General features: G+C 42.5%; 1 protein-coding gene across 5 annotated transcripts in view; it reads right to left on the reverse strand.

Annotated features, from left to right (window-relative positions):
• LOC122567954 (homeobox protein homothorax) overlaps positions 1 to 26,615 on the reverse strand; it is a 499,979-nt gene that overhangs the window by 12,621 nt on the left and 460,743 nt on the right. For all 5 annotated transcript variants that reach the window (XM_043727144.1, XM_043727142.1, XM_043727145.1 and 2 more), the window contains one exon: positions 21,031 to 21,089. In XM_043727144.1, the coding sequence (XP_043583079.1) occupies positions 21,031 to 21,089 (59 nt within the window). The remainder of the gene's footprint in view (positions 1 to 21,030; positions 21,090 to 26,615) is intronic.

Genomic DNA, 26,615 nt, shown 5'->3' on the forward strand with positions numbered 1-26,615 from the left:
GGAGATAGCACTTCACAGTCGTAGAGGGAGTTCGTTAACCGAGGACCCTTCGTCACCAGTGTGTATAGCGCGTTACCTTTCCTCAAGCTCGAGACGCGCAAGCCTTCGAGGGCCGATGGACCAATGACACGAGAGGATCACATTGGTAACGAGGAAAAACTCGATGCAACGTAATAAAGCTCGTACTTAGCTGGAAGCGTGTTACTAACGCGCGTAAATCCGCCAAGTTTCTCGCCTAGGCGCGCTTCGGACCCTCCTCGAAGGGGTTTAACACCGAAACTACGAGTGCAATACCGTGGTGGCCGGTCATTTATTTTAGAGACCCTCCTGGAGGAGGAGGTTAATTGCAGACGCGGCAACTTGCGAGAAAGTATGTCGAGGATGCGCCTGGGAGTAACTTTGGTGTGTCGTTTAAAGGGTCAAGACGATTCAGGCCGAGAATTTGAATCTTCGAATGGCGTTAGAATTATGTTTGTTCTGACTTTTGCGATAATTGTGAATATCTCCAAATAATAAGCAGAATACTTCAATAAATAAATAAAGACGTACATCGATCCTACTGGTCACATGTCATTGTCCATGTCGTGATATTCGTACAAGATCTTTTTACCGAACATATTCTACTTTTCAATGATTCGCGCGAAACTGCTCGAATTTTCAATCGCACCGCAGTTATATAGGAAAATGAGATTCCAAGAGGGAAGATTCAATTCTACGTTTCCGATTTATTGTATTTTAGACAGAAATTCTACGCGCAGCCTGATTTACACGCGACACCCTTTCTATATGTTGTATATTGTCCGGATCACTTGTCGAGATATTCGCACGATCTTCAGTCAGTATCATTTTTAATTCTATCGGATCGCTCACTGTAACATACACATCCGGGTACGTAATCACTTTGTTAATGTAACAATAATCGACTGGATGAAATTATGTATATCCGTTACTATATTTTATTATAGATCTATGAAATTAAAGAGAGGCCGATTATTCAAAGCGAAGATCGTGCGAGGGAAGTGTCAATACTCCGTTTCCTTGACGTCCGGCGATTTATAGAATTGAATAATGACTGAATTAGCGACGATTACAAATTGGCCGGCCGCGTAATAAATAGCCAGCGAATTGATTAATAAGGACGCGTTAAACTGTGCATCGTTATAATCGATGATAAATTATGTAAGCCACTGCGGATGCAGAAACGACTGGCGAAATTTATGAGACGGTTCCCGAGCCGTATGTATCGAGAGTCGATGAAGTTCGATGAAATCAAAAAAAAAAAAAAAAAAAAAAAAAAAAAAAAAAAAAAAAAAAAAAAAAAAAAAAAAAAAAAAAATCAGGATGAACTATCTCGAAACACGTTTACTCTACCGTTATCTACGAATTAACATCGATATCGCCAAAAGCTACAAGAAACAAGCTATAATTAATGGACATAAATTAGGCTGAAAGTAAAATTAGCGACGGTAAAATTCAAAATCTTATCATTACGTTGCGGATGTTTATGTGTTTATGGAATATATAAAGATGCAAAATCGTAGAGAATGTATGCGAAGAATGCGGTGAATATATAATGTGCAAAATTATACAAAATGTCTATAATGTAGTAGCTATTACGATATTTAAACGGTAAAATATATCTCTACCGAGGGTCTATTCGTCTTATATTCATGAATTTTATAATCATAAAATAGTAAATGTCTCGTCACATAATTGCATCGTGGATGCAACGCTATCGCTGTTCTTCTTATCGAAAATTTCTAGAAATAGACAGAATACATTTGATATTTAAAATGCACAATCCATTTTTTTAGCCCTGCCTAGAGGATATACACGACAAGAAACTCGTGAAAGTTTCATCGAACGTCCGATATTCTTCTCGGCGTAATTTTGCAAAACTACACCTACGAAATAATATTTCAAATACACAAGGTATATAAAAGGGAAATTTTCATAGAAATATTTATTTAGAAAAATGTGAAACCGCACGAACAACTACAATCTACTGCTCGGCCACGTAACACACAACCAACTCGTAAAAGTTAGATCAAACAGGCGCATCACAAGCGCAGCGCGATAGATTTCCTCTCGCGCAAAGTTTCGTCCGCGATTACCTCTGATCAGCGTGCCGGAGCAAACCGCAAAACACGGAAAGACACCTTCGTGCAGCCACTAAAGCGTATCTATTATACCGGCGAAGATAATCCCCTCGGAAACGAGGTAAAACTTCGAAATCCGTTTTGCGGGGGCGTATAGAGGGAGGAAAGGGTTGGGGGTGCGCCTTCTCGGTGGCGCGTTCGCCCGCCAACACGGGAACAACATTAGTAACTTATGGTTGCGGCCCAGCGACTGGATGGCTGCTTGCGTTACAGACGTAGATCCGGAGCTACGGAACCGTGGTAAGAGGTCGAAGCCTAGAGAGACCGGCTGCAACCAAGACGAGCGTGGAATCCTTTTGCGGGAAGGGGTTAAGGGGTGGAAGGTGAACGAAACCGAGGCGAACCGAGCTTCTGAACTTAGTTACCCGGCGACACCGTGAGTTTCGGACGGAGTTCCAGTTCGAAGAGCCTGCCCGGTTTCCAGCCACGGAGAGGGCATAACCCGGGCGAGCGCGGCAGCTAGGAGTTTGCCGGGGGCTTTCACCGGTGGAACGCGGTGTGAAAACCGCGGAAGAAGGGCGGCCACCGAGCCTGAGGAGAACCAGCCGAGAACCGTGATAAATATGAGCAGTCTAAGTAACAAGCATCAGTTCCCGGGGAGTTCACGCCGTGACCGAGTCTAGTAACGAACTTCCGGCAAGATTTAAAGGAGCCGGCAAGTTCGACCCGCCCCCCGTGAGCTCCCACCGAAATTGACGACTTAATTAGCGACGGGAACCGACTGCGGGCCCAGCGAGTGCTATGGATCTGTTTTCTTGGAAAAGTTGAGATATCGTGTAGTAGTTGTCCATGTCTTACCGACATATTCTGTCGTTCTATATGGCGGAAGATTGTCGTGAGAATTTCTTTTTTCTGCAAGAATATCGTAGTTAATCGCTGATGGATACGAATATAGATTCGATGAGATTACATTTGGTCGTTTAACGCGCTTGAAATCGATGACGGAGTGTATGCGTCATATGTATTCTTTATCTATCCTGATCGACAAAAGATCATAGTTAACGAAGGACATTGAAATCCTTCTACCACATGAATGATCTACTTACATGAACCATTTGTCCTTCGACAAATTCAGATAAATGGGGTTATACTGCATACTAAGTGGCAAACACATCACGTTACTTCGTATATCATCGTGATATACGTTTCTAACATGTACTGTAAATTTAAGAATATCAACAATTTGAAACCCAAAATGGTCTCTCAAGAATGTTTTCCTAGAACAGTAATACACATCGAGAGACAAACTACCTTCGAGCCCCATGAAAGGAGGAAGAGAGAAAATCGTCACGGTTAGTGGCTATCAGAGGGAGCCAAAATCCTCCCTCTCCCCTTATGCAGCCCTTGTCGTTCACGGGCAAGCAAATTCCGAGAGGTTGCGGACTCGAGACACGGATAAGAAGAAGACGGGGAACGGGAAGAGTGATTCGTGGAGCGGAAACCGGAAATGTGCTCCGGAACCTTCAACAATCCCTCGATGAAACTATTGGTCATCCGCGACGCAATACCGGATACGCCGGATCTAATAACTCATCCGCCTGCTGCCTGCTCTCTCCTACTCTTCATCTCTCTCTCTCTCTCCCTAACACTCTTTCCCTTCGACTATCCATGCTGTATTTTTTCCTCTGTTTTTCGCTCTCTTTCCATCTATTCTCTTGTAACGGCGTCTCCCACCTTTTCTCTCGTGTCGTGTCGTCTACCGTTTCCTAGCGCATTGTTCGTTTCGACGGCGATCGAAGATAATGTCGTCGGGCGAGGAGAGAATAATATCGGTGTCACGAAGGCCAGTGTGTATTGTGACGATTCTACAATGAATTTCTGCCGAATCGGCGGCGCTATGTCATTGCCGGTTCGTACACGAGATCCGTAAATGGTATGATTAAAACGGCTAATGGAAACAATTCCGGAAACCGGTTGACATCGTCACGGCTCGCTTGCCCGGCCAGCCTTTACATCGTATTGTCAAAACGCGGATTCCGCGGTAATTCACGTCGGATATCGCGGTCGATGTTTGCCAACTGAAGGTATCCGTTCTTTATCTCGTACGATACTGAATATTTTATTCGATCAAAGTTCCAAATATTCAAAATTACGAGCAAGAACCGTAAAGGCTTGTTGGAAGATCCGAAGAGAGCACGTATATTAATTATCTGACATTTGACATTTCATCTCCACTGATTCATATTCCATATAAGTTATTTTCGAAATCTCCTCATAATTTCGATGAATTTTTATATTCTCGTAACCAATAATATATTTGTATTTTCGTATTTATGATATCTACATATCATTTGTATATTTCTGCCAAATTCATACGTGACACGGAAGAATATAATTTACGTGTTAAAACTATTCTTCGTATCTGTACGATTAAAACAGAGAAACAGTCGAACGAAGATTAAAAAACAGATTAAAAGATTAAAAAATCCGTAAATGGAATCACTGGCTACCGCGACCTTCCTCAAACTCAAGATACAAAAAGCAACAGCCTCTATCCTCAGTAAGTCACACTATCCGAAGGAACCCTGTTGAGTGACGAAACAATACTCCCTGGTAGGACTTAAAACAACCTCTCCGGGGGATGTTCAGTGTGATATACGACACGACGTAATTGCAGGAATTTAATCAATCAGAAACATACCCTAGCGCGAGTACACGGCAGTTTCCTAGCCTTGCCAAGCCGAGTTAAGCCCCGAGGGAGTCTCATTTAAGATAAATCCAGGAGTCGGCGACATCGAGTAGAACGGCGAACTCGGGTCATCGTTGTCGTTCCGATGATGAAACGCTAGGACTACTATCCTAGATTCACTCTCCTTATTTTCTTCAGTTAACATCTCCTCTTCTCGTTCTTTCTTTTTCTCTCCTCTCGAGAAGAACGTTTTCTTCTTCCTTCTTTTGGTCGATTTTAACTTCGCCTCTTTCTTCTCTCGTACGTGCAGAAACGTCCACGCGAGAGGGGCGAGCGTGTACACGGAGTGGAAACGGCCACACACAAAGCTCCCCCTGCAGCCCTCTGATATATAGCCCCTTGGAGGTCGATGACTTCCGCTATTTTTCTTCCGCTGTCTCCAGCAAGCAACTTCCCTTTCCTAACGTGCACCCCGCCCGGCCGTTTCGGTACTTTCCTACGCTCCTGCTCTCGGATATCCAGCGGCGGACATCGATCGAGACCAGCCGGCTGTTCTGTTGCACCAGAAGATCCCGTAACACCGACCAAATCTTCGGGAAATCGAGACCACGCGAGCCTTTGTTTGCCCTCGGAACATCGAACAGCCCCTTCGATCGAGTTTCATAGCGCAAATCGAACGACAACTGTATTTTCAGCAATGACGTTTCGCGTTCGAAGAAAGAATATGGCAATTGCGTATTTTAGAAAATTTCGAAGATTGTTCTTTAGCGGAATTTGTCAGAAATTCTTTTTGTTGAACGTAAGAGCCACGCAAAGAGCCACTTAATCCTGAAGTTCTGAATGCAGTATTTTTTAAAGTACAGTGGAGATAAAAGTGAGTAGAAATTTCATGAAATACGGCTTCTTTATACAAACATGTAAATATCAATCTCAATTATTTACTAAGCAATTAATGTGTTATAAGGATATATAATAAATGAAACTTCGCTACTACTACGCTAGTTCTAGTTCGACTTTTAAATATCTTATATTAAATATATATATATTAAAAAATATATATTTATATTTATAATATATTAAAATACATATATTTTATATTAATATATTTAAATATTTTATTACAAATGGGAATTATAACAGAAAAAATAGTTTACTTATGACATTCTACTTATTGGCGTTTCGTTTATCTAATTTCATTCTGGTGAAAATCATATCATCCTATCAATTCGTTTTATACCAAACCTCTTACTTCTTCACAAAAATTTAATCCGCGAAAATGTCACAAGAGAAAAGAGTAATAACTCTAGGCTTCTGCAAACAAGAAGACACACTGTATACCAGAGAGAAGAGCAGTATCGATTCGCCTTGAGCAACGTTCAACGAAGTACTTATTTACGAATGCATAAGCAACCAGCGTTACAAGACAGATTTTTATCGTACAAGATGCAGAGCAATCTCCCTAAAGAACGAAGGAGAGAGAAGGAAGATAGGAAGGGGGCTAAGGGAGAGAATGGGAAGAGGAGGAACGAGTATACGAAAGCGGGACGGGGTAGCAAAGAAGCTACTGCATTTATGGATGTCCTCCCCGTGACAAGCCGAAATTAATTTACCCCCTACTCCAGACCGTCGAGCGTTGGCATATTTTAACCCAGTTCTTCAGCCTCCAGTGTTTTTTTTCCAACCCCTCGACCGTTCACCCTCCGCCCTCTGTGTGTTACGAGTCCACATAAATTTCTATCGAACGGACACAGACGGATCGAGATTCGCTAAATCCGCCGAGAGGCGATTCGATAAAACCCGTGGAGCGCTCGCGGCTGACTGGCTCCTTAGTTGACGCGATAAATAATTAATGATCGAACGGCCAGTATGGGCCGAGGAGAAAGGCGAAGGAGAAGGAAGAGCAGACGCGTATTGCTGGTCCATAAAACATTTAATATTTATAAGGTACGAAACGGAGGAGAAGCGAGGGGGCGGCAGGACAACCGCCTGACTCGGATATATATTATCGGATCTTATGCGGCCTATACGGTATTTAGATATTTTAATTAACCGATCGGCTATAAATTATGATAATTAAGGAGGACCAGCGCACGGGAACCTGCCTACGCTGTCGAGTTTCGCGTTGTTTTGTCTGCTCCAGGGGTCTGTAGACGAGTTAACATGTGCACGACGTATCGTCGTGGATCGTCTCGTCCCGAATTCGCCGATTAGAAACGTTTCTGGAATTCCCGCGTGTCGCTATCGTAGTACGCCATATGGCAAATCGAGAGACGTCGTTGGCGAAGGAACGGGATCGTTAAGTTGGATTTTGCGACCGTTTCTTCAAGAGCTACTTACTCGGTCTCCTCGAACGTTATTTTACGTTTATGGGAAACGGTTTATGCGTAAACTGAAGTTGAAGAGAGCCCAGGGAGACGTAGAATCGAGCGTAGGGGCTAGCTAGTTGCTTATTCTACGGGATCGTTCTATCGTTAAAGACCTCCGACATTTGGTGTTTAATCGTGAGCCAGCAAATCATAGATAATTTGTCTGTAATTTGTTGGCGTATTTAAACCGAATATAAGAACGTATGTAATTCGACGAGCACACGAAACGAGAATTCCTTAAAAGCGCTTTTTAACGTCGATCGAAGGTATCGTCTCTGGCTCTGAATATTTATTAGGAATCCCGCGGGGAATCAAAGTGGACCGTCAGCAAACAGAAAGACGCATCACTCGGCACCTTGCTCGGGCCTCGATTAATCAAGCGTCTGGAGAGCGAACGTCATCCTGCGATTCCTTTCAATTCCACCCATCGTGCGGTAAGAGACGAAGCGGAGGCATTGAAATAATAATGCACGGCTAAAGGTGGACGAGGAATTACGATTTTAACGAGGCCGGCGGATGCAACAGCCCCGTCGGGGGCACCCCGACCGCTGGATTACAGAGAGCATTCTTAACAGTGTCAATAAACGGAGGTTATGAGAGCCACAAACGTCGGAAGTGTCTCTCCTTACGACGGACATAAATAAGCCGAGCAGCGGCTGGCTGGTCGTTTAAATGTCGCGAAGTAACTCCCCGGCCCGAGTGAACTTTGCTTCGACGCTCGGCTTCCTCGCTGTAATCTGTGGCTGCTTGTTCTTTGTATTCTTTAAGCAAGGGACTGAGTGCTCTCGCATGTGTCTGTTTGATGGTCGAGGAATATTGATGGGTGTAAAGTTTAATTTCTTCGTTGGAGGTTATTGATCCGAGCATTTTATTTCGGTGAGAGCGTGCGGGCCAAGTTGAGGCGGCGCTCGATGAATTATTAGAGAATATTTTAAAATACACTCTTTACCGGGAGTTTTAAATTGAGCGATCGAGATATGATAGAAGGCAGTGAGATATTAAGGGAAAATAATACTAGAAAATAACACACTAATCTACTAATCGTTGATACTACGATGAACTGCTGCATGTTAAAGATGCCTAGCTTTTTGTTATTTATACTTTCCAATGATATCTAAATCTACACTTCCGTCAGAAGAACGCCACACGAATAAAATTACATTTTTCAATTGTTCAATTTCACTTTCACAATTCGCTATATCGATTAATTTTAAGCTAGTAATTAATTCGTTTTATATACTACCAAATATTCGTTGCAAGATAAAAGGGAAGACAGCAACAAAAGTAAGAGATAAAACCACCCTATAATATTTCTTCTAATCCAAAAAGGAAGAGAATACTCGCATAGACCAATACACAACTGAACGAGAAAAGAAGCGAGATGACGCGTCGATCTCATGTCGTGGAATCAAAAAACGGCCCGATGGACGATAGAGCGACTTAACAGCCGTGGAACGGCGTCGATGCGTTTTCACGATACCACTCCCTGCCCCTTGCCTGTCCCTCGAAGCGAGCCAGGTTTCTTCCTGCTTGCCATTACCGCGGCGGAGCCTTGATGGCGAAAGTGATCTAGGGGGCAAACGGTCAACGAGACTCGAGATGAGATAGAACAGGCCATTATGGCTACGCCGATAAGATAGGTCCACCCTCCGTGATACGTAGTAGCCACGGTCAGAACGTTCTAGGTACGGGTTTGATACACCGGACGCGATCCACGGCATGAAAAATCTAGTTGGAAGAGACGAGAATGGGACGGTAGACGGGGGAAAGCGGAGGTGGATGGCGAGGGGGTGGCGGCGAATGGAAAGGGGGAGGACGAAGCGAGGGCGGTGTCCAGCGCCCCGAGAACTCGGACCTTATCTTTTCATAGCGATCGTGACCGTCCAAGACTTCATTTCCGTGCTCGAGGAGCCACCCCAACGCCGGTTTATACACGTAACGTAACCGGTAACAAAATGGACCTCTTGGCTCGTTTACGTGGGCACGGATTTCGCTGGAGGAAATTAGTCGACGCGTTGTATTCGACGGGGTAACCGCGTGTTCAGAATGCGGTATCAGTAGCTCTGCGTTATTAGCCGATGAAACGATTTACGGACAAAGGGTATTTCGATCTAACGATAAGAGTAAAGGTCAGCGTATTTTCGAAGGAATTCTTGCGGAGAAAGTGAATATAGACTTTTATTTTTGTCGTTTCGGATATTTAGACAACCTGATAACACCAGCCGACCACTGAAATATAAGACTCGTGTTCGGTTGAGATGAAACGTATATGAGGGAAAACGTAATATAAGAGAGACAAGCTTTAATCTACGTATTTCATAAAGATTTAAGAGAGATCCTGAAAAATCTGCTGCGTGAAATCTATTAAATTTTTATAAGAAATTAAAAATGGATGGTTTTAATCATTCCGGCAGTTTTAATATGGCGTTATACCTACTAATACAGCGCTATATATTGATGTGTAAAAAAGAACTGTAGCAAGTCTGTAAAATTACTATGAAAAGTTAAGAATTATTTTACCCACTTCCAGAGATTTAGTATTAAATATAATGGACATTCGTTTGTTATTCAGAACAGATTAAATGTAACACAGGATTTCGTTAACGATATCTACAGAGAAACTGATGTGCAATGTGCTCGAATCGAGGCAACCTATCGATTCCATCTTAATATCGACAGACGCAGAGAAATTTCAGAAATTGATAGTTTATCGAATAATTCAGAACGGTCAACCTCCGTCGGCTCAATATTACGTTTAACCACTGAAAACTGAGCGCGTTGATCGAAACTCTAATACGACCGGATGCAATTTCCCCGGCTAAGCTGGTTGTGTCCCAGTTCCACTCACCCTCCGGCAAATAATAACATTTCTATAAGTCGGTCGTTTGTATTCGACGACTGGCGCTCATGCACCCCATTTCAATTAACGTATGATGTATGTCGTATAAGGAGCCGTATCCAGCACCTTTCAAACGTTGGGGCCGTAATGCGCGAGGGATCGCCGCTCTAAGTAACTCTATATCACGTCTACGTGACACGAAACGCAGAGAAAAAAAATCTTATATGGTCGAAAAGGACAAGAATTGTCCTTGATCTTTTAACTGTCCCCTCGGTCTCCATTGTTGTTCTCTGCAGACAATGAAATATCGCTCCTTATTCGTCAAAAAATTCGTTACACAACGTGTCGACGCAAGAAACGTCTATCTGAATATCGTGGATAAAGGGATGTTAATTTTATTGAGACACGATGGCTTAAAATGCATTTAGATTATACGCGAAGATTATAAAGTTTGTAACAAATAGAACCGGTGACTGGATTGCAAATGGAGGATTTTAAGGTATAAAAATTCATAATAAAAAATATCCAATGTATAATATCCGTTATAATATTTGGTAGATAAAGTAAGCAATCTCTGCTAAGACCTCGTTTCTCTAGTTGTGTCCATAAAAATGTAAATCTATAGAAATGTCCGCAAACTCGTCGTAACACGTGTTACGCAAATCATCTTTGTTCTCATATAAGAGAAACTCCAACGATCTTTACTTCCGCGATAATTTGCAAAATATCAAACATTGTACGATTAACCAAAGTACCACTTTTTCTATATTCCTCATTATTATATATCATTATGGTCTACTTAATAAAATGACCACCATACTAATTAAGGGTTAGCAAGAGCACCGCGTACCGCCCAATTTTCCGTCCAATTCAAATCTACCACGATGTCTATATCAGAGCACGAAGTAGTCAACGTCGGCGCTTCCGATGACGTTCTCGGGAGTTGGTTTGGGTGACGTACAGGGTGTTCGCAATTTCTACCGATTCCCGACCCTAGGACATCCATTTTATTTAGCGCACCGGTGGACCGCGAGGCAAGTGAGGGGGACGTTCGACGGCCAAGGGTCTTTCTCTTTTTCTCCATCTACCGATATCCCATCAGTGCCAGCAGGAACGTTTACAGCGGGCTGGTGTCCAGCCACCGACAGAGAAAACGGAAAGAGACAAAAAGAGAGAAAAAGAGAATGAGAGAGAGAGAGAGAAAGCGGGAGGGGAAGAGAGAGCGAAAGAGAGAAAGAAGAAAAGAAAGAAGAGAAAGAAGAGAACCTTCTTCACCATCCCCCTTCTCGACGAGTTAGCCAGATATAGAGTGGCGCGGAGATCGAACCGCACCGAACGGGGTGGAGAGAGAGACGAGACGGAAGAAGGGAACATAGAGAGCGTGGGCTGGGGTGTCTGGACCGCTCTCCCGAGATGGACACAGAGAATCGCCATTACAAATTGACAAGCTTGATTGATGGTCAGCGCGGAAGGGACGACGCCAGCCGATCCGCTGGCCGGACGAGAAGAGGAGAGAGAACGAAGGATAGGCCGGGAAGAACGACGAGAAAAGGGGAATCGAATGTGCCAGGAGACCGAGGGGGTTGCGACGGGCCGAAGGGGATGCCGGCCAAGTGAGATGGAGTGGATGTAGTGAACGCGCGCGGCGGACTAAACTGGACTCCGCTTCGAGGGACCTTCTCTCTTTCCAACATCGGTCAGATAGCGTTCCGCGTGCAATGGGGAACGATAAGAGGATGGGGACAGGGGGCGCGTTATCAACCGAGACCTCTCAGCGAGTGCGTGACGAATGGTCCGCGAGCTGATTCGCAAGGGGCTGCTCTCGCGGACCGATCCGAATATTCGATGAACTACGCAGGATCTTTGATCGTACGAGTTTCGTTAAGGCGTCTAGATCGTTCGGCTCTTGGGGCTGAAGGTAAAGAGATGGGGTTGATGCAGTGGATAGATCCCACTGATATTCTTTGAATATCGCTTTGAAGAGAGTGTAAACTTGGTATATAACAAACCAAGTCGCATCGAGTAATTTTCTGTGTACGTATTTTAACTTTTTGCTATCAGAATTGAAATAATTTTTTGACGCCACGGGTCCTGCATTTATGTGCAATAACAGAAATTTGTATTTTCACTTGTGATCTTAAAATTTGAAACACCAATTTTCATTTCATCGTCATTCATTCATTTTTAGTTTATACCAATCGTAAAAGCGGAAGAATTTGTTATTGTTCTGCTAATTCGTGAGAACATATTAGAAAACTGTCACCCCGAAATGTGACCATAAAGTTTCTGTCTCGCGATAGTACCAAGCAGTTAAAAGGATATTAAACATACGTACATGTATACGTACATCCCCCAAGAGATTAAAAAAATCATACATTAATATTACTTTCACATGTCTAACGTTTAAACCTTGCACGAACGAAAAACATCCTACCACGTTCCAGCCAACGATCAACCACCCAAAGCGTCCGCACCAACCCTATCCGATTAGGATCAGGCCGTAACGCGATTACGTCGCACGCATGCGACCAGTCGAATTAAAAACAAGCCGGCCAATTAAACACTAATCGCCGGATGCGCTGCGGTGTCGAACCTGGAAGGGACACCGGCTATTAACAGTCGACGGTCACGGACGTTCGCTTGTCGATCTCTGACAGCATGGGAAAACGAACAGGCGATCGTAAACGACAATCGAGCTTCTGTGAAAGTGAGCGTAGAGAGGAAGCTGAAGACGTCGTGGAAAAAACGAAAGAGCGGAATCGTTCGGTTGGAACGGTTGGTAGAACAAAGACGGAAGACAGTCGACACGAAGCCGACCTTTCCCCGTGATCTATGGCTCTGAACTCCCATATTCTCGCGCTGACCCTTGGCTACCGAATGCTGAGAATAATAAGCAAACCCGGCAATTAAGATATCTTCGACTGAGTCGTCACGGCTAGTCGCTGATTCCTTTGCCCTTTTCTTGGCCATCGTTTCTCGGTACGCGTAAATCGAATGCGTCTCGTAAAATCGAACGCGGGTCCGGCCATGTTTATTGGGACTGCGGTGGCAGGCGATTCGCGATAAATCGCGCTTGTCGGGAACTACTGGCCGGAAATCGAGATTCTCCTGGTACTAGAGAACGCAGATCCTTGGAATTACTGAGAATTTCGTCCTTTTGATATTTGAAACAACACCTTTGAAAATTACAATCCAAGTTACCAAGATTCTAGCTGTGGGAACATCGTTGTCTCGTCTAATGTTTTTTATTTAGAGCTTTGAAAATAAAGAATTTCTTAATTGTTGGGAATACAATTCTAGAAGAATTCTAGGGTTCTGGAAGCGTTTTGCATTTAGCAAACGCTTACATCGGAAGCTAAAACTATCGAAACAAATATTTTTTGAGTGACCAAAATTTCAGGCAGCGTTGTTCTTTTAGCAGATGCTCACGACTAAAGTCCCTTAATTATCACGCTTTTAGCCCTATGCTGCTCTTTTAGCCAATAATTACACTGAAAATTTTGAAAATAAAGACTTTGTCAGTTATCAAAATTCTAATCTTCCATATATTACCTTCTTTTTACAAACGCCTCCATTGAAAGATTTAAGAGCATGGAACTTGCAAGTTATCAAGATTTTAATCTCAAACAGGTTGTTCTTTTAATCAAGGCTTGCGCTAAAAGCTTTGAAATACTCAAAGGAGAAAGAAATTTTCTCTTTCGATTAGTAGCACCCTAGTTTGCAAAGGGTGCAATTAATCATCGTCACCATAAAACTCCAATCTTGGAATTCCAATCGTAGGTAGGTGATGAAAAACACTCGACCGACTTCGTGCTATCAGAAACAGCTTGTTCAACAGCGGGAACGAAGGGAAACAACCGTTGGAAGGTTCGCGCGAGCTTGGCCGACGCCTTTTATCGCGGCATCGTTACGAAATGCACCGTACGGTCACAGCTTTACGGTACTTCGGGGCCGCTGTTACGTTTTTACTGCGTCGTTTCACGAGCACGCGAAGGGACCACGATTCTGGCTATGTTGCTTGCGCGTCGTTCGCGCGTTGGCGTCGGGACGTCAGGTTATTGGGCTAAAGGTAAAAGAACGCACGAGAAACATAGTAGTTATCCGTGCCTATAAAACGATAAACGTTTCATTCAACGAGGAAGAGATGATCGAACTGAGATTCTTTCAAATTTCTTAGAAGTAAACCAAGGGAGATTTTAGGAAATGTTTGTCTCGCGAGATTCTTTTTGCGAATTGTGATAGTACGAATGAAGCAAACTATGACGCGAAAAATTAATGATAAAAGAATACGTATTTAACAAATTGAACAATTTATGTAATGTGTAGGTTTGTAGGTTTAAAGGGTTGCAAGGTTTGTGCAGTCGATTGTTTCGTGGTTAAGGGTTGCAAACCTCAGGTGATCTTGAGAAACACTCGTGAAACTAAATTGCTTGATATTTATTTCCACAAGATCATAGATCACGTATGTGAGATTTATTCTAAATTTATCAGTCGCCAGTGGATTGGATTTAAGATTTTTTACTACGCAATTATAAATTACTACGAGTTATTACAATTTCATTTACTTTGTTTTAGCTATTACTAACTGTAAATATATTGTAGCGTTGATGGTGTATTTTAAGAGCAGCAAGAACGTTGGTTTACACATCTCGTTACCGTTGCACGCTCATTTCTATAGCCGTCAGATTTTTGAAAACGTTGGTAGTTTATTACGAATGATCGGTGGTGTTTTCACGCGTTTCGCCGGCACACGTTCCAATCAGCAGATTGTGGAGCTTTGATTCCGTAACGGCCCGTAATCGAATTCAATTTACACACTGACCATCCGATTTGAAAGTGTAATGTAATATTTTAGGAGGGAGTGCGCAGGGAGCAGAGGCGGTGGCCTCTCTGTTTTTGAACGATGCTCGCAACGTAGAATTCACTAATAGGGATTGGCGGCCGCGTTCCAAAAACACGCGGCTTCCCTGGATCATAAAGCGACGTCGACACGCAGAAATTTCACATTGTCCTGCGTACAAATTGGATGGATTCTAAGAAGCGAGAAGGCAACCAGAATTATTGACAGACCAACCACTGAATGGCGCGCTGCTAAGCACAAGTTCCTCAGCGAGCCTTTCTTCAAATGTTCCTAAATCGCCTAAAATTTCCCATTTATCGCGGAACATCGCTTTCAATTAGTTATGACTCCATCCGACTTTCAATCTTTACGTATATATATCTATACAATATATCAAGTAAACTATAATTACATTTGTCTTCGATGAAACTGACATTAAATGTCAGTGTACTACACCTTCTTTATAGGAAGATCAGAAAAGATGTTCCTATTATCAATAACTAATAAAGAGAAAATTTCCTTTACAATCCCAACAATTCGGTCTAAATAATGGAATACTTAAACTTTAAAACCTTTCGTAGCTACAAAACTAAATAACTATCCACTTCACAGAGAGAATAAAACGTCCAATTTCCTTTTGATTCGTCAGAAAATCGTACGTTTCAAGCATCATCAACGGAAGAGATAGAATCTTGCAAAAAAGCTAAAAGGCGCTTAGTGTAAGAAATCAGCAAACCATTCGTTTCTACTGCGATCTTAAAGCTATTAAATGGTCCAGGCTGAGATCATCGGCGATATCGTCCGGATCTAGTCTGTGGCTCGAAATTAGTGTAAAATTAGCCGTGCTCACGCACGCCTGCTATGGCAGTAAAGGCATTCGTGCGGTTTTAACGCTACCGCCCTCCTAATACCAGCCGTAAAACCGCGATCCCTTTTAAATCCTTCCCCATTCGATGGTGAGCACGATACACGGACGAACAGCCACTCGAACTATAAAGTATAAAGCCACGACGCATCGTTTTACGACGTACAAGCTGCCTCCGTGTCTCCCCGAATCCGGATTCTATTAGGTTTATATCGTACCCTCCTTGCGATCAAAGAGACACGCGTTGGGGATTTCCTTGCTCGAATGAGTATAAGGGCATGAGAGCCTGTTACTTGGAAAATTGCCTTCTTCTGCTGTGTTTAGCGATGGGAAATAAGGTTCCAATCGGAGGAAGTTTAAAATCGCCATAAGCAGATTTGAATTATTTACTCGAAGGATTACTTTGATTGGCATACCTTGTCATAGATGACATCTGTTCTATTCACTATGCACGTACCCTATTGTGTTCTTTCGTATGTATTCTATTTACTATGTATGTATTATATCATAATTATGTGGAATATTCAGGTGTAATAATGGAGCTATAAATAACCTGTTAACCAGAGAAGAATTTAATTTATCACTCGGTAGACCATCCCTTGGACATAACAATTTCTTGAGATGGATCGTCCTTTATAAGGATTAAAACCAATCTAAATAAGATTAGTTTGCTAACTTGTTACTCCACAAGTCCAGCAATTTCTAATTAAAGAACGATCCGGCTAACAGGTTAACCGAAGCGGATAACCGATTTCCTAGCCATTCATATCTGTCAACCTAGTGTTTAACTTTCACCGCAGAATGCTCCGAGTCTTCATAAACGCCCAAGAAAAACGCCATTACTCCGATACAAACTCGGTTCTCAGCAAAACCGACAAACCGTATCCGCTCATCAATATCTTAACCAACCATCGCCAGCCTTGCCAGACAAGCATCCTCCAATCATCCTTATTATCATCGGTCCTCCAACCAAACCAAACACGTTCTCTTGCAACTGCAAACTAGAACAAGAACCGCGCGCGATCTTCATCATCAGCTTTATTCCTCTGGATTCACACGTTGCAATGAATCGTTATCGAGGCAGAAGCGAAGCATGAAATCACTGATTGCGCCGGTTCCATCGTTATCGCGGGGCAAGAACGTGGCCGTAGCCAGGAAACGAGAATGTTCGCGCGACGAGGATGGAAGCTGGGAATAATAACAATGGGCCGCGGGCCACGCGAAGTCAATGCGGAGCAGCTGCGATTCGCGTAATGAAAGTATGATTGATGATCGAGTCGACGCGCGTCATTAGCTCGACACGAAGAAGCGCGACGACGCGGACGATGCCAACAGTCTACCTCTTTCGAGACCTTTCTCTCGTCCCATCCAGGGAGATGTTGCAGCCATGTCGCCGTGAAACGTGTTCTGAATTAGCGATCTGGCCTAATATAATTCGAACGAGCTCGACGTTCATCCCTCGGCTCCGAGTATTCTTTTACCGCGACGGACGTAATATTCCCCGATAAAAGAACGTGGGAGACAAATGGGCACCAGAGCAGCGATTCTTTCGAACAGTCGCAAGGTAGCTACTAATTTATAGTGACGAGTAAGAAGGAAAAACGCAAGCATTAAAACCATCTACAAATTATCTACAAATACATATCACAAATGTCATATAAATCCATCCTGTTATGTGTACAATGTACAGCGTAAGGAGAAACGAAGTAGAATACGTAAGTGGTACACAGACCACGTGTAAACACGGATTTTACATAAATCCATCCTATTAAATCCTATTTAATCCGTAAAATGAATTAATGTATAAAATGTAAATCATACAGAGATATGATCAATGTATTTGATATATCAATCGAAGAAAGAAATATAGATTACCACTGTTAACTAACGCGACCAATATAAATCGTATCATAGCCATCTCGATCCGCAAATAATTAATGAACAGCGAAGAGCGTTCACGCAAATTGCAGAGACAATTCTGGATTCGGGGTTTGGAAATAAAACGTCTCAGCCAGCGACCAAAGTTGAAAACCGACGAAGGCTCGAAAGTTGGACGATCCACGGGGGATCAGCAGCATTTGAAAGACACATTCATCTCGCTTCCGTTGGAGCAAAATCTGCCCAGGGGCCTAATGCTTCGGCTATTAAGGTTTAATGGACTGCTGATCGTCCAGAAGCCAAGAGGGAGAACGAACGATGCCAGGATCGAATCCCGGAGGAATCGGAAAAATGGATGAGAACGAGGGCGAATTGCACGTGATCTTGCGAATATTTCTTTCACAAGAAAAGAGTCGAAGCTTCGCCCACCTTTAGAAATATTTCCTGGTCTCTGTGTTTGGTCGAATGGTCCGCAAAATTCACGTGTAACGACATCAATTTCAATTCGAGAGGCAAAGCTCTTTGGGAAGAGACTGAGAGAAACGTTGGTACACGCAAAGGAAAAGGGGTTGCGAAGTGGCTCGTGATCAGGATTGACTCGGGATGACAATCTAACCGTACACGGGTTTCCACTTTACTCTCGATACGGACTGCGACATTTCGGCTCGTTAGTTCTCTCTACCACCGCTCTTTCTCGAACTGGAATTACCCTGACGGTGCACGCATGCTCGCTCTCTAACTGTCGCGATTTGCTAGCGTAACATGCTCCTAGCTGGCCAACGATATTCCCAAGTTAGGAGAGTAGGACTCGATAAACGGACGTGGCTTTTGATTTTGAGAGAAATGTATTGCATTTGAATGAAATCGTGCAATGCTTTCTAGAATTTGTTGACGGCGACAGTGATTTTTTCACTCAAAATAGATAATAAAATGTTTTATCAATAACATTTTTAATTTAGGAGCGGATAAGTTGAATAAATATTAATTAGTAATTTAGTTCCAGATATAATAACGTAATAATTTAGATACTACTAGAATACTACTAGATAATACTAGAAGTTTGATAAACTTATGGTATGAAATATAGGTACAGAAAGAATCATTTTCGTTATATTTTGTCGCGAGCAGATTTTTCTATCTCAATTACAATCCAACGATTTCGAGATGCTATCCAAACAAACTAACCCACTTGCGAAACACAGGAGAAATCTTCCGAGAAGGCAAACTCGGGGCTGGAGCAAACAACCCGTAACTCAGTGAGTGTTTATGAGCGAGTCAGTCGTAAAAATACTCGCTGTATCGAGCATTCTCTCTCGTTTCGAGCGTTTAACCGAGAGAACCAACCCCGATCGCCGGCAGGTTAGCTCATCTACGACGAAACAAAGAAACGTAACGAGAGGAAGGTCGAAAAAGACGCGGTTCGGGATTGAGTCGAGGGGTGAGAGGCATGTTGACTGCTCGTAAAACCCGGTCTGATCACCGCTACCAATTATCCCGCCGTTATCCGAACGTTATCCGAAACGTTATCCACCTTTTGCCCGACCAGGGCCCTCACGAAACAGCCCTCTCCGCCATCATCCGAATCACTAGGCGAACCCTTGAACCCCTAGAGGAGAGGTCCACAGAACGAAGAGAGCGACGCTACTTCCACGAACCCCAATATCGGGCTAGGTAACCGTTGTTGTCGCCTTTTACTGCAAACGAAGTGATTCCCTCCTCGTAAACGCGACGTCTTTACAGATTACACGGCCCGGAAACCGGAGGTTCCTTGTTTTTCTTTCTCCCTTCTATCGTGTTTCGCTGCTCTTTCCCGCTGCTTGAGTATCAAGGGAAATTTTCGAATACGCTATTAACCCTCTATGTTTACAATACGAGTAGAATTTTCTTTTCTTTTCTACGTTTCTCTTCCCTTATTAGAGATAAGAAACCAGGACTTATATATATTTCAGGATTTTAGTATTAGTAGAATCGTAATAACGTAGAATATTATAGCGGAAAACAAATAAAACAAAGTATAAAATAAAGTATGCAGAAGTAAGAAAATATGTAACTTTAAATTTCCTGAAATATAAAAATTAAATTTTCTCAAGTATCTTCGCAACGAACCTCCTTCATTTGGTACTTTAAATACCGAATGCCTGGATATTAAATATTTATTTTAAAAGAAACTCCGCGCCAAATATCGGAGAACGTAGTGTAAATTATATACTCGCTAACTAGATTTTCTAAAATAAATTATTCTCCTATACTTTGATCGCGTTGTATAATTTCATGTAACATTTTCCTTTCGAATAATAAATTCCTGATTATTAAATTTCTAGGTCAAAGAAATGCTACTTAAACAAAAAATTGAGGAATATTTCGCAAAGCAAAATTAGCGAAGAGAATTCGTTTTTTGTGATGTGTATCTACTCGATTAAGATTGAATTCGTTTCTGCAGGGGAAAAATGACAAAGTACAGAGATCGAACTCGAAGTCGGAACGTTAACGAGACAGAAAATAGAGAGGTCGGACGAAGTGCACGATTACGATCGACGATAATCGAGTCACGAGGGATAATTGCCTTCCGCCAAAGAAACAAAACGAGCTACCGGTTAATACGGTTCAGATTGTTCGTTTATTGATAAATGACCAAGGTGCTTGGAAACGCGAATACTTCCGAGCAACCGAAAATTACATAAATCGCACGAACAACACGTCGCGGTCAATTCTTCGTCAAATTACGAAAGAAGAGATGAATTAACGGGCAACGTGATTGTCAGTTCTCAAATTCAGTTTCTCATGAATATTTAACATCGATATTATATGTAAAGAAAAATAAATCAATCTAATCGTAAATCTAATCATATGTCAAACAACTGCCAACTTGAAGTGATAAAAATGTGTTAACAAAGATATCTAATTATAGGAAACGGGAATATAATCGATTAACTATAATAGATTCAACTACTAATTAGACTACTGATCACTAAAGAGAATAACATTATTACAAAGTATAAAAAGATCTTTCCAATAATCGATAGGTTGTATTTTTTATTTAAAGTACTCTGAGAAATTATGCTAGAAAATATTGCATATGATATTGCAATATTTCGCATTTGCTGCGATACAGAGATTAAAGAATATTATAAATCATATAATAAAGAGCAACATTACTTTATGAAATTATAACATCTACGTTAAACAACATAATAGGTGAAGCAATGATTCTAATGGAACGATCTTAGGTTAATAAGAGATATCGAATTCGACGAGCCCTTATAGCTGCTGGGTTTCCTTCGTTACAACGCATCGATCTATGTCAAGCGATAAGGACCAGGAGTGTAACCCTCGTGATAAGCCGGATAAACGTATCCGTGATGCATGCCCGGCACAGGTGACATGAAATTATACGCGTCTTCGGTCTTGTACGTGTGTGTATAAGGGTCTGTTGACAGAATTGGGCTCGTCTTACCGGCTCGATTGCTCTGGTCGATCATGGGCTGCACGATTCTACGCCTCGCATTGATGAACCTGTAACAAAAGAAATGTACCAATCAGAAATGGAAGATAGAATCTTTAGATATTCAATAATTCTATTTGAAAATATATCTTCTTCTATTTAATCAGTTGTCTTAAGGCTTCCTTAGTGGTTATGTAAATTTTGTCTTAGTTATTTACTGCTATAAGATCATAATATCATGGAAAATATGAAAATATTATGATTTATATTTATAATTCTACAATTATATTTGTAATACATATTGAAAAATTGCAGGTCAAGATGCAGATGAGATTTATAAATATTATTACAGATGTATCGTATTTTTATTGAATCAATACCATCAGATATGGCGTTGATTATGAAATATCATAAAAATTAAATATACATTTAATGAAGAAACATTTATAGAAACAGCTGAGTGCAAGTCTCGCGATACAGGAAAAAGTGTCTATTTTAATTATCCCTTCGATATACGTATGAATCACTGAGAACAATTCTACTTTCTGTAAAAGTTCTTAATTTCAGTAGCAAAATATAGATCAGAAATACGATCAACTTTTTCCCATTTTCGTTAAATCCGACAAGAAAATCAACAGTTTCAAATAATTTCATTCTTATAACCTCGAAACCCATTTCTTCATTTCCAAACGAGATCTAAGAACATTTGTCGATTTATCCACCGCGTTAAATGCGAACTATACATTAGCTTTCTGAAGAAAAATAGCCTCAAATAAATCGGTAATGCCACCAATCAGCGTCTAACGTCGGTCATTTAGTTGCTTACGGATCTCCCCGTAGCAGCGTCCTTGGCAAGAAATCTATTCCGGTAATCAGAGATAACGATAACAGTCAGGTAGCCAGACGTATTCATGACTCATTATGTAGATCAGTGGATCATGGGCAGCGGGCATTAGGCGATCGGCGTGATAAGGTCGAAAGCTCGGTCAGAACGCGCATACGTACGTCGATGTATCGTTCATCTCAATTTGGCCGGCCGGGGCGGTTACCGTCGATATTTCATCGGCGTAAGGTCGGTAATTGTCGGACGTAATTTCCGGCCGAATCGTGTATGTTAATTTGACGAAGTGGCCGAGCGAAATGCACGCCCGAAAGAGAACTACAGGTGCGCGTCGCGATGGCTGGAATCGAACTGTCCTCGTTCCATCGATCACACTTCGCCCTGTATCTATCTTCTGTACGAAATTCTTGTTTTCTTTTTCAGGAAGAAAATTTTCTTGGAAATACAGATCAACGAATTAGCTCGTATAAAAAGACTGGCAAACGATGCAACTTGTGATTGCAGAAAAAGACAAAGCTTAAAATTTGTACAAATCTTTGCAATGCGAATCTTTTGTATAGATCTGTTCTAATTACAACGATCGTAATTTTCTCGCTTTTACCGTCCTTTTATAATTCTTGCGTACTTTTAGAGAAGAAAGTAGCGGGAGAACATAGAGTAATAAGTTTCTCGTATAGAATAATGGAAATTACAGGTGGATACAATCGTTCATTGCAAACTGCAAGACAGTTAATTAGATTAATCTAGGTCAATTCATCGCGATTCTCTTGTTTCTATCATTCGTTAAAAATTATAGATCTTTGTAGTAAAAAATCGGAAGTAGATTAGATTTTTACCCATATTTATGGACGAGATATCTCGCGTATTACCATTTCCCTCGTTATGACGTGTGACGAGCTTATCGCAAGATACCTCGCCAAAAAGTGACACAGTTTAATTCCTTTTCGCGATTTAATTAACAATCACGTTCATCAATTGTCCCAAACACTTCGTGAAACACGTTCTCGAAGGATCATTTGTGTAAATCCCGACTAAATTTTTCAAAAAACATCCTAGGGGAGTATATTCTCCTCTCCATCGCTTCGCGACCTATTATCTGGCTAACAACGAAGAAAAAGGAGGCGGTGTGTTGTCGGCGGAAGACGGAGCAACCGGGGCCGGCAAGAAGAGAGAACTCCCGGGATCCTCGATACGTCATTAGCCACGGTGAAGGAGCTTCCGTGCGAGCGCTTTCCAAACAATAGATCTGCGGTCTATTTCGAGTTTGGTAGAGGTCCAACCTGAGAGGGAGGTTGCTGCAGGCCACGAAGAGGGAAAAGAGGAAGAGAGGGAGGGCGCGACGGAGAAAGGAAGACAGGCGAAAGGGCGTACGTCAGCCGACGTCAGCGTCGCGGCGCCCTAATGGGCGCAGACGCCGGAAGTGATTGGGTTTCTGCTCGACTGACTCGGGAGCACACCATTCCTCCCTCTCTCATCGTGGAAAACCATGGTTCCGATGGGCGAGAAGAGGGATGAGCGAGAGAGGAGAAACTCGGTGGCAGCTGCAGCCCCTCTTGTTTCGCGTCGCATCTTTCTTGTTCGGTCTCACGCCTGGCCGGCTCCCTGTCCGGAGTCTTATGAATAATAATTATTAAACTCTAACGCTCGACGCAGCTCAGCCAGTCGCGAGTGGCCGGTCCGACCGGTAGGAAACTCGCGCGTAAGTCGACAACGGAGATTTCCGGTTCAATTAGAAGGAATTGGAGAGCTGCACGGTTGGGCGAGTGTCGATGGTATGCGCGTGGATATTGTTAAATATAACAGATCCGCATATTGCATACTTTACTGGAGAAAAGAAATTCTTCGAAGAAGGAAAAGATTCTTGAAACAAACTGTTAAGAAAAATCAAAACCTGACGCTTTAGAGTAAACGACAATGCGCGAAACGCCACGAAATCTTTCAAAATAAGAGGAATCTAGATGGATTTCAATAGCGAATATATCGCGTACTACTGTGACTATTTAATCTTCCTCCGAGTTCCTTCACAAGTACCAAAGAAAAAAATGATAGGGTTGACACCCTCTTAAAACAAACGACAAAGTGGAGACGAAACACGGATCGTCGATAGAGCACAGTATAGCGTACTTGGAACGGAGAGCAGCGGGTGTGTAAACGCGCGGGTGGATCGTAACACCGACTCCCCACAAAGTCAAGGCCTCGGCTATCGTTGGATGAAAGAGTATCCCTGCTTGTATAAACCGAGGGCCCCTTTCCAGCCCCCAAATACTCCTAAACGCCTCTGGTTCCCCTTTGGCGGCGTAGGCAGCGTGTCACAGCCAGCTGACTACTGCCGCCAACCCCCGCGTCACCCTCCTGGCAACCATCCCCGTGGCTGAAATATCGCCCGAACAATGGCGCACAGCCCCTAGTCAAAGAAGAACAGAGGCGGAGAAGAGAGAGAGTTAGAAAGGGGACGGAAGCAGTGGCAACTGCCCAACCTTTTCCCTCTCTTTCCTTCTTTCGTTCTTCGATGTGTGGGAGGGGGTTGGAAACCGGCAAAAATATCTTCGCCACCGGAAAACTTAAGCTCACCGCACATAGAACGGACAGGATGAAATTTTACAGTCGAGGTAGCGGCTGGCAAACGGTCCTGTCATCCCTCGTCCCTCCGGCGGCCTCGTCGCGGGGTTGGTTTCGCGAATTTTTTGAATTTTTCTCAACCTCAAATTTTGTTACAAACAACCAACTAAAACTTGAAAATCGATTTGCCTTCGACAACTTCCTTATTCTACAGTTACAGGAGCTTCCAATTAAGGGCTGATCCAGTTCACGGCTCGATGACTGCTTACTAAGACGTTTAACAAAAGTTTACGATAGACACTAAAAATCTACAATAAAACAAACCATTCCATTTAGTCTAATAAAATCCATCACCTCCAGAGGGAGGGCATCAGAGGGCATCATCGCGCCGTTGATCGACAGATAGGAAATTAGTTTTGCGATTATTATCGCGATCGAGGAGGCGCGAGAAAAAAGCGAGCGCGATTAAAACAGTTTCGCTAGTATTTTCACGGGAAAGCATCGCGAGCGGTGATGCACTTTTTACGGGTTTGTTATCGTGGACGATCGTAATGGCCCGGTAAAATTATCGGTTTACGACGCGCAGGATTCACGCCGTGTTCGGGTCGCGACGCGGCAAAGGGAGAGGCATATTGCGTCGTGCCAACCCCCGTGGGATGACAAAACACTTTTCACCGCGCCCTCGTCGCCGCTTTCAGGATTTTAATGCAGTTTTGATTATGAAGCCGAAGGGGTGAGGTGGGGGGGGCATCTCGGTTTCGCGGCGTGAAACAAACCCCCGTCACGCGAGGGGTGAAAAGCGCCCGGCTCTCGCCGCCTCGTCATCGTTCCGGAAACGAATTTGAATTTTTCATGGAACACCGTGCCCTCTCTCTGTCTTTCTACGCGTCGAAGACGCTTTAATAAATGCGTTTAACGAACCCTCCTCGATCGAGCATATCCGAGGGATGGTTTCAGTTTTTCGGGAAATTCGAATTGATGGGAGAATTAAATTCTTATACTTGAATAAATATTATTTATATTCTCGTAGATTGGAATTACTAAGTATTTCCATGAATCTAATGCGAGTGTTTTAAAAGTAGAAAGAATTTAGCTATCTACATCGGAAACATGAATTTTTTACCATTATGAGAATCTCTATACATCTACAGGAAAATGTATAAAAATGTATAGGACAGCGTGTTCGTTATAATATTGTAACGCTCTACTTATTAAAGTACTCGCTAATACACACAAGTACTAGTAAAGCAATAAAGTACAATAGGAAATTCAACAAATTTCTATTTTTCTAGGTTTCTTTTCCTTAACTCTGCCCACGGAAATATAAATTTGCATAGACGTTCGCAATTTATATTGATCATTTTATATGTAAAGTAATTTTACTAAGTAATCAACCTGTGAAAAGTGCATAATCCGACATCGTTTGAAGTCAATTGACGAATCGCTGATGCTCGATGGCGAGGCTTAAGTTCGTCGTTACTTTTTTATACGAGCAGGGAGAGAGGCAAGAACATATGACACGGTTCTGCCATGGAAAAAGATATAAAAGCCAGAGTTACGAGAGGGTGTCTCCCGCATGACCTTCCAGCGCCGTGACGAAATTTAGTACGCTCCAAGCGCATACATGAATAATGCTCGAATTTGCTTATACGCCGCGTGGATTCGATTCGTACGGTTTCATGGGCATCTACCGTCGTCGTGAGTATCGAGCGAATCGTCGGCCATTTGCGCGTCGACTTTCGGCAAGAAACGGCACCGTCATCAAAGCGAATTGCGGAAATGAAGTAACTTCCCTTCTTGGATGAATAATCTTCTAGAAGCGAATGCTCAGAATGCGGAAAACCTTCGCAGAGAATGTTATTCAAGCAGACTTTACTTTCACAAACAAAATATGTTTCCTGCTTTGTTATTAATTTATTCGGCTGCTTTCTGATACGAAGGAAATCTTCCTTAACATTACAACTACTAGAGCGATCGAAATAATCGATTCGTAATTGTTTGCAGAAATTCCATAAAGTTACGATTTTACAAGTTTTTTGGAATAACGTATAAAGTGTTGTATTTCTCCCTGCATCACGTTCTTCTTCATATACAACACTCGAAAATCTTCCAACATCTGTCATATTCGTTCCACAATTGGAAAGAAAGATGTATCATCCAATTTTGAAGTTTACACATCGATAAGAAAATTACTAAA

Source organism: Bombus pyrosoma, linkage group LG5, assembly GCF_014825855.1.
Source record: "Bombus pyrosoma isolate SC7728 linkage group LG5, ASM1482585v1, whole genome shotgun sequence".
In the NCBI taxonomy this organism is placed as follows: Eukaryota; Metazoa; Arthropoda; class Insecta; order Hymenoptera; family Apidae; genus Bombus; species Bombus pyrosoma.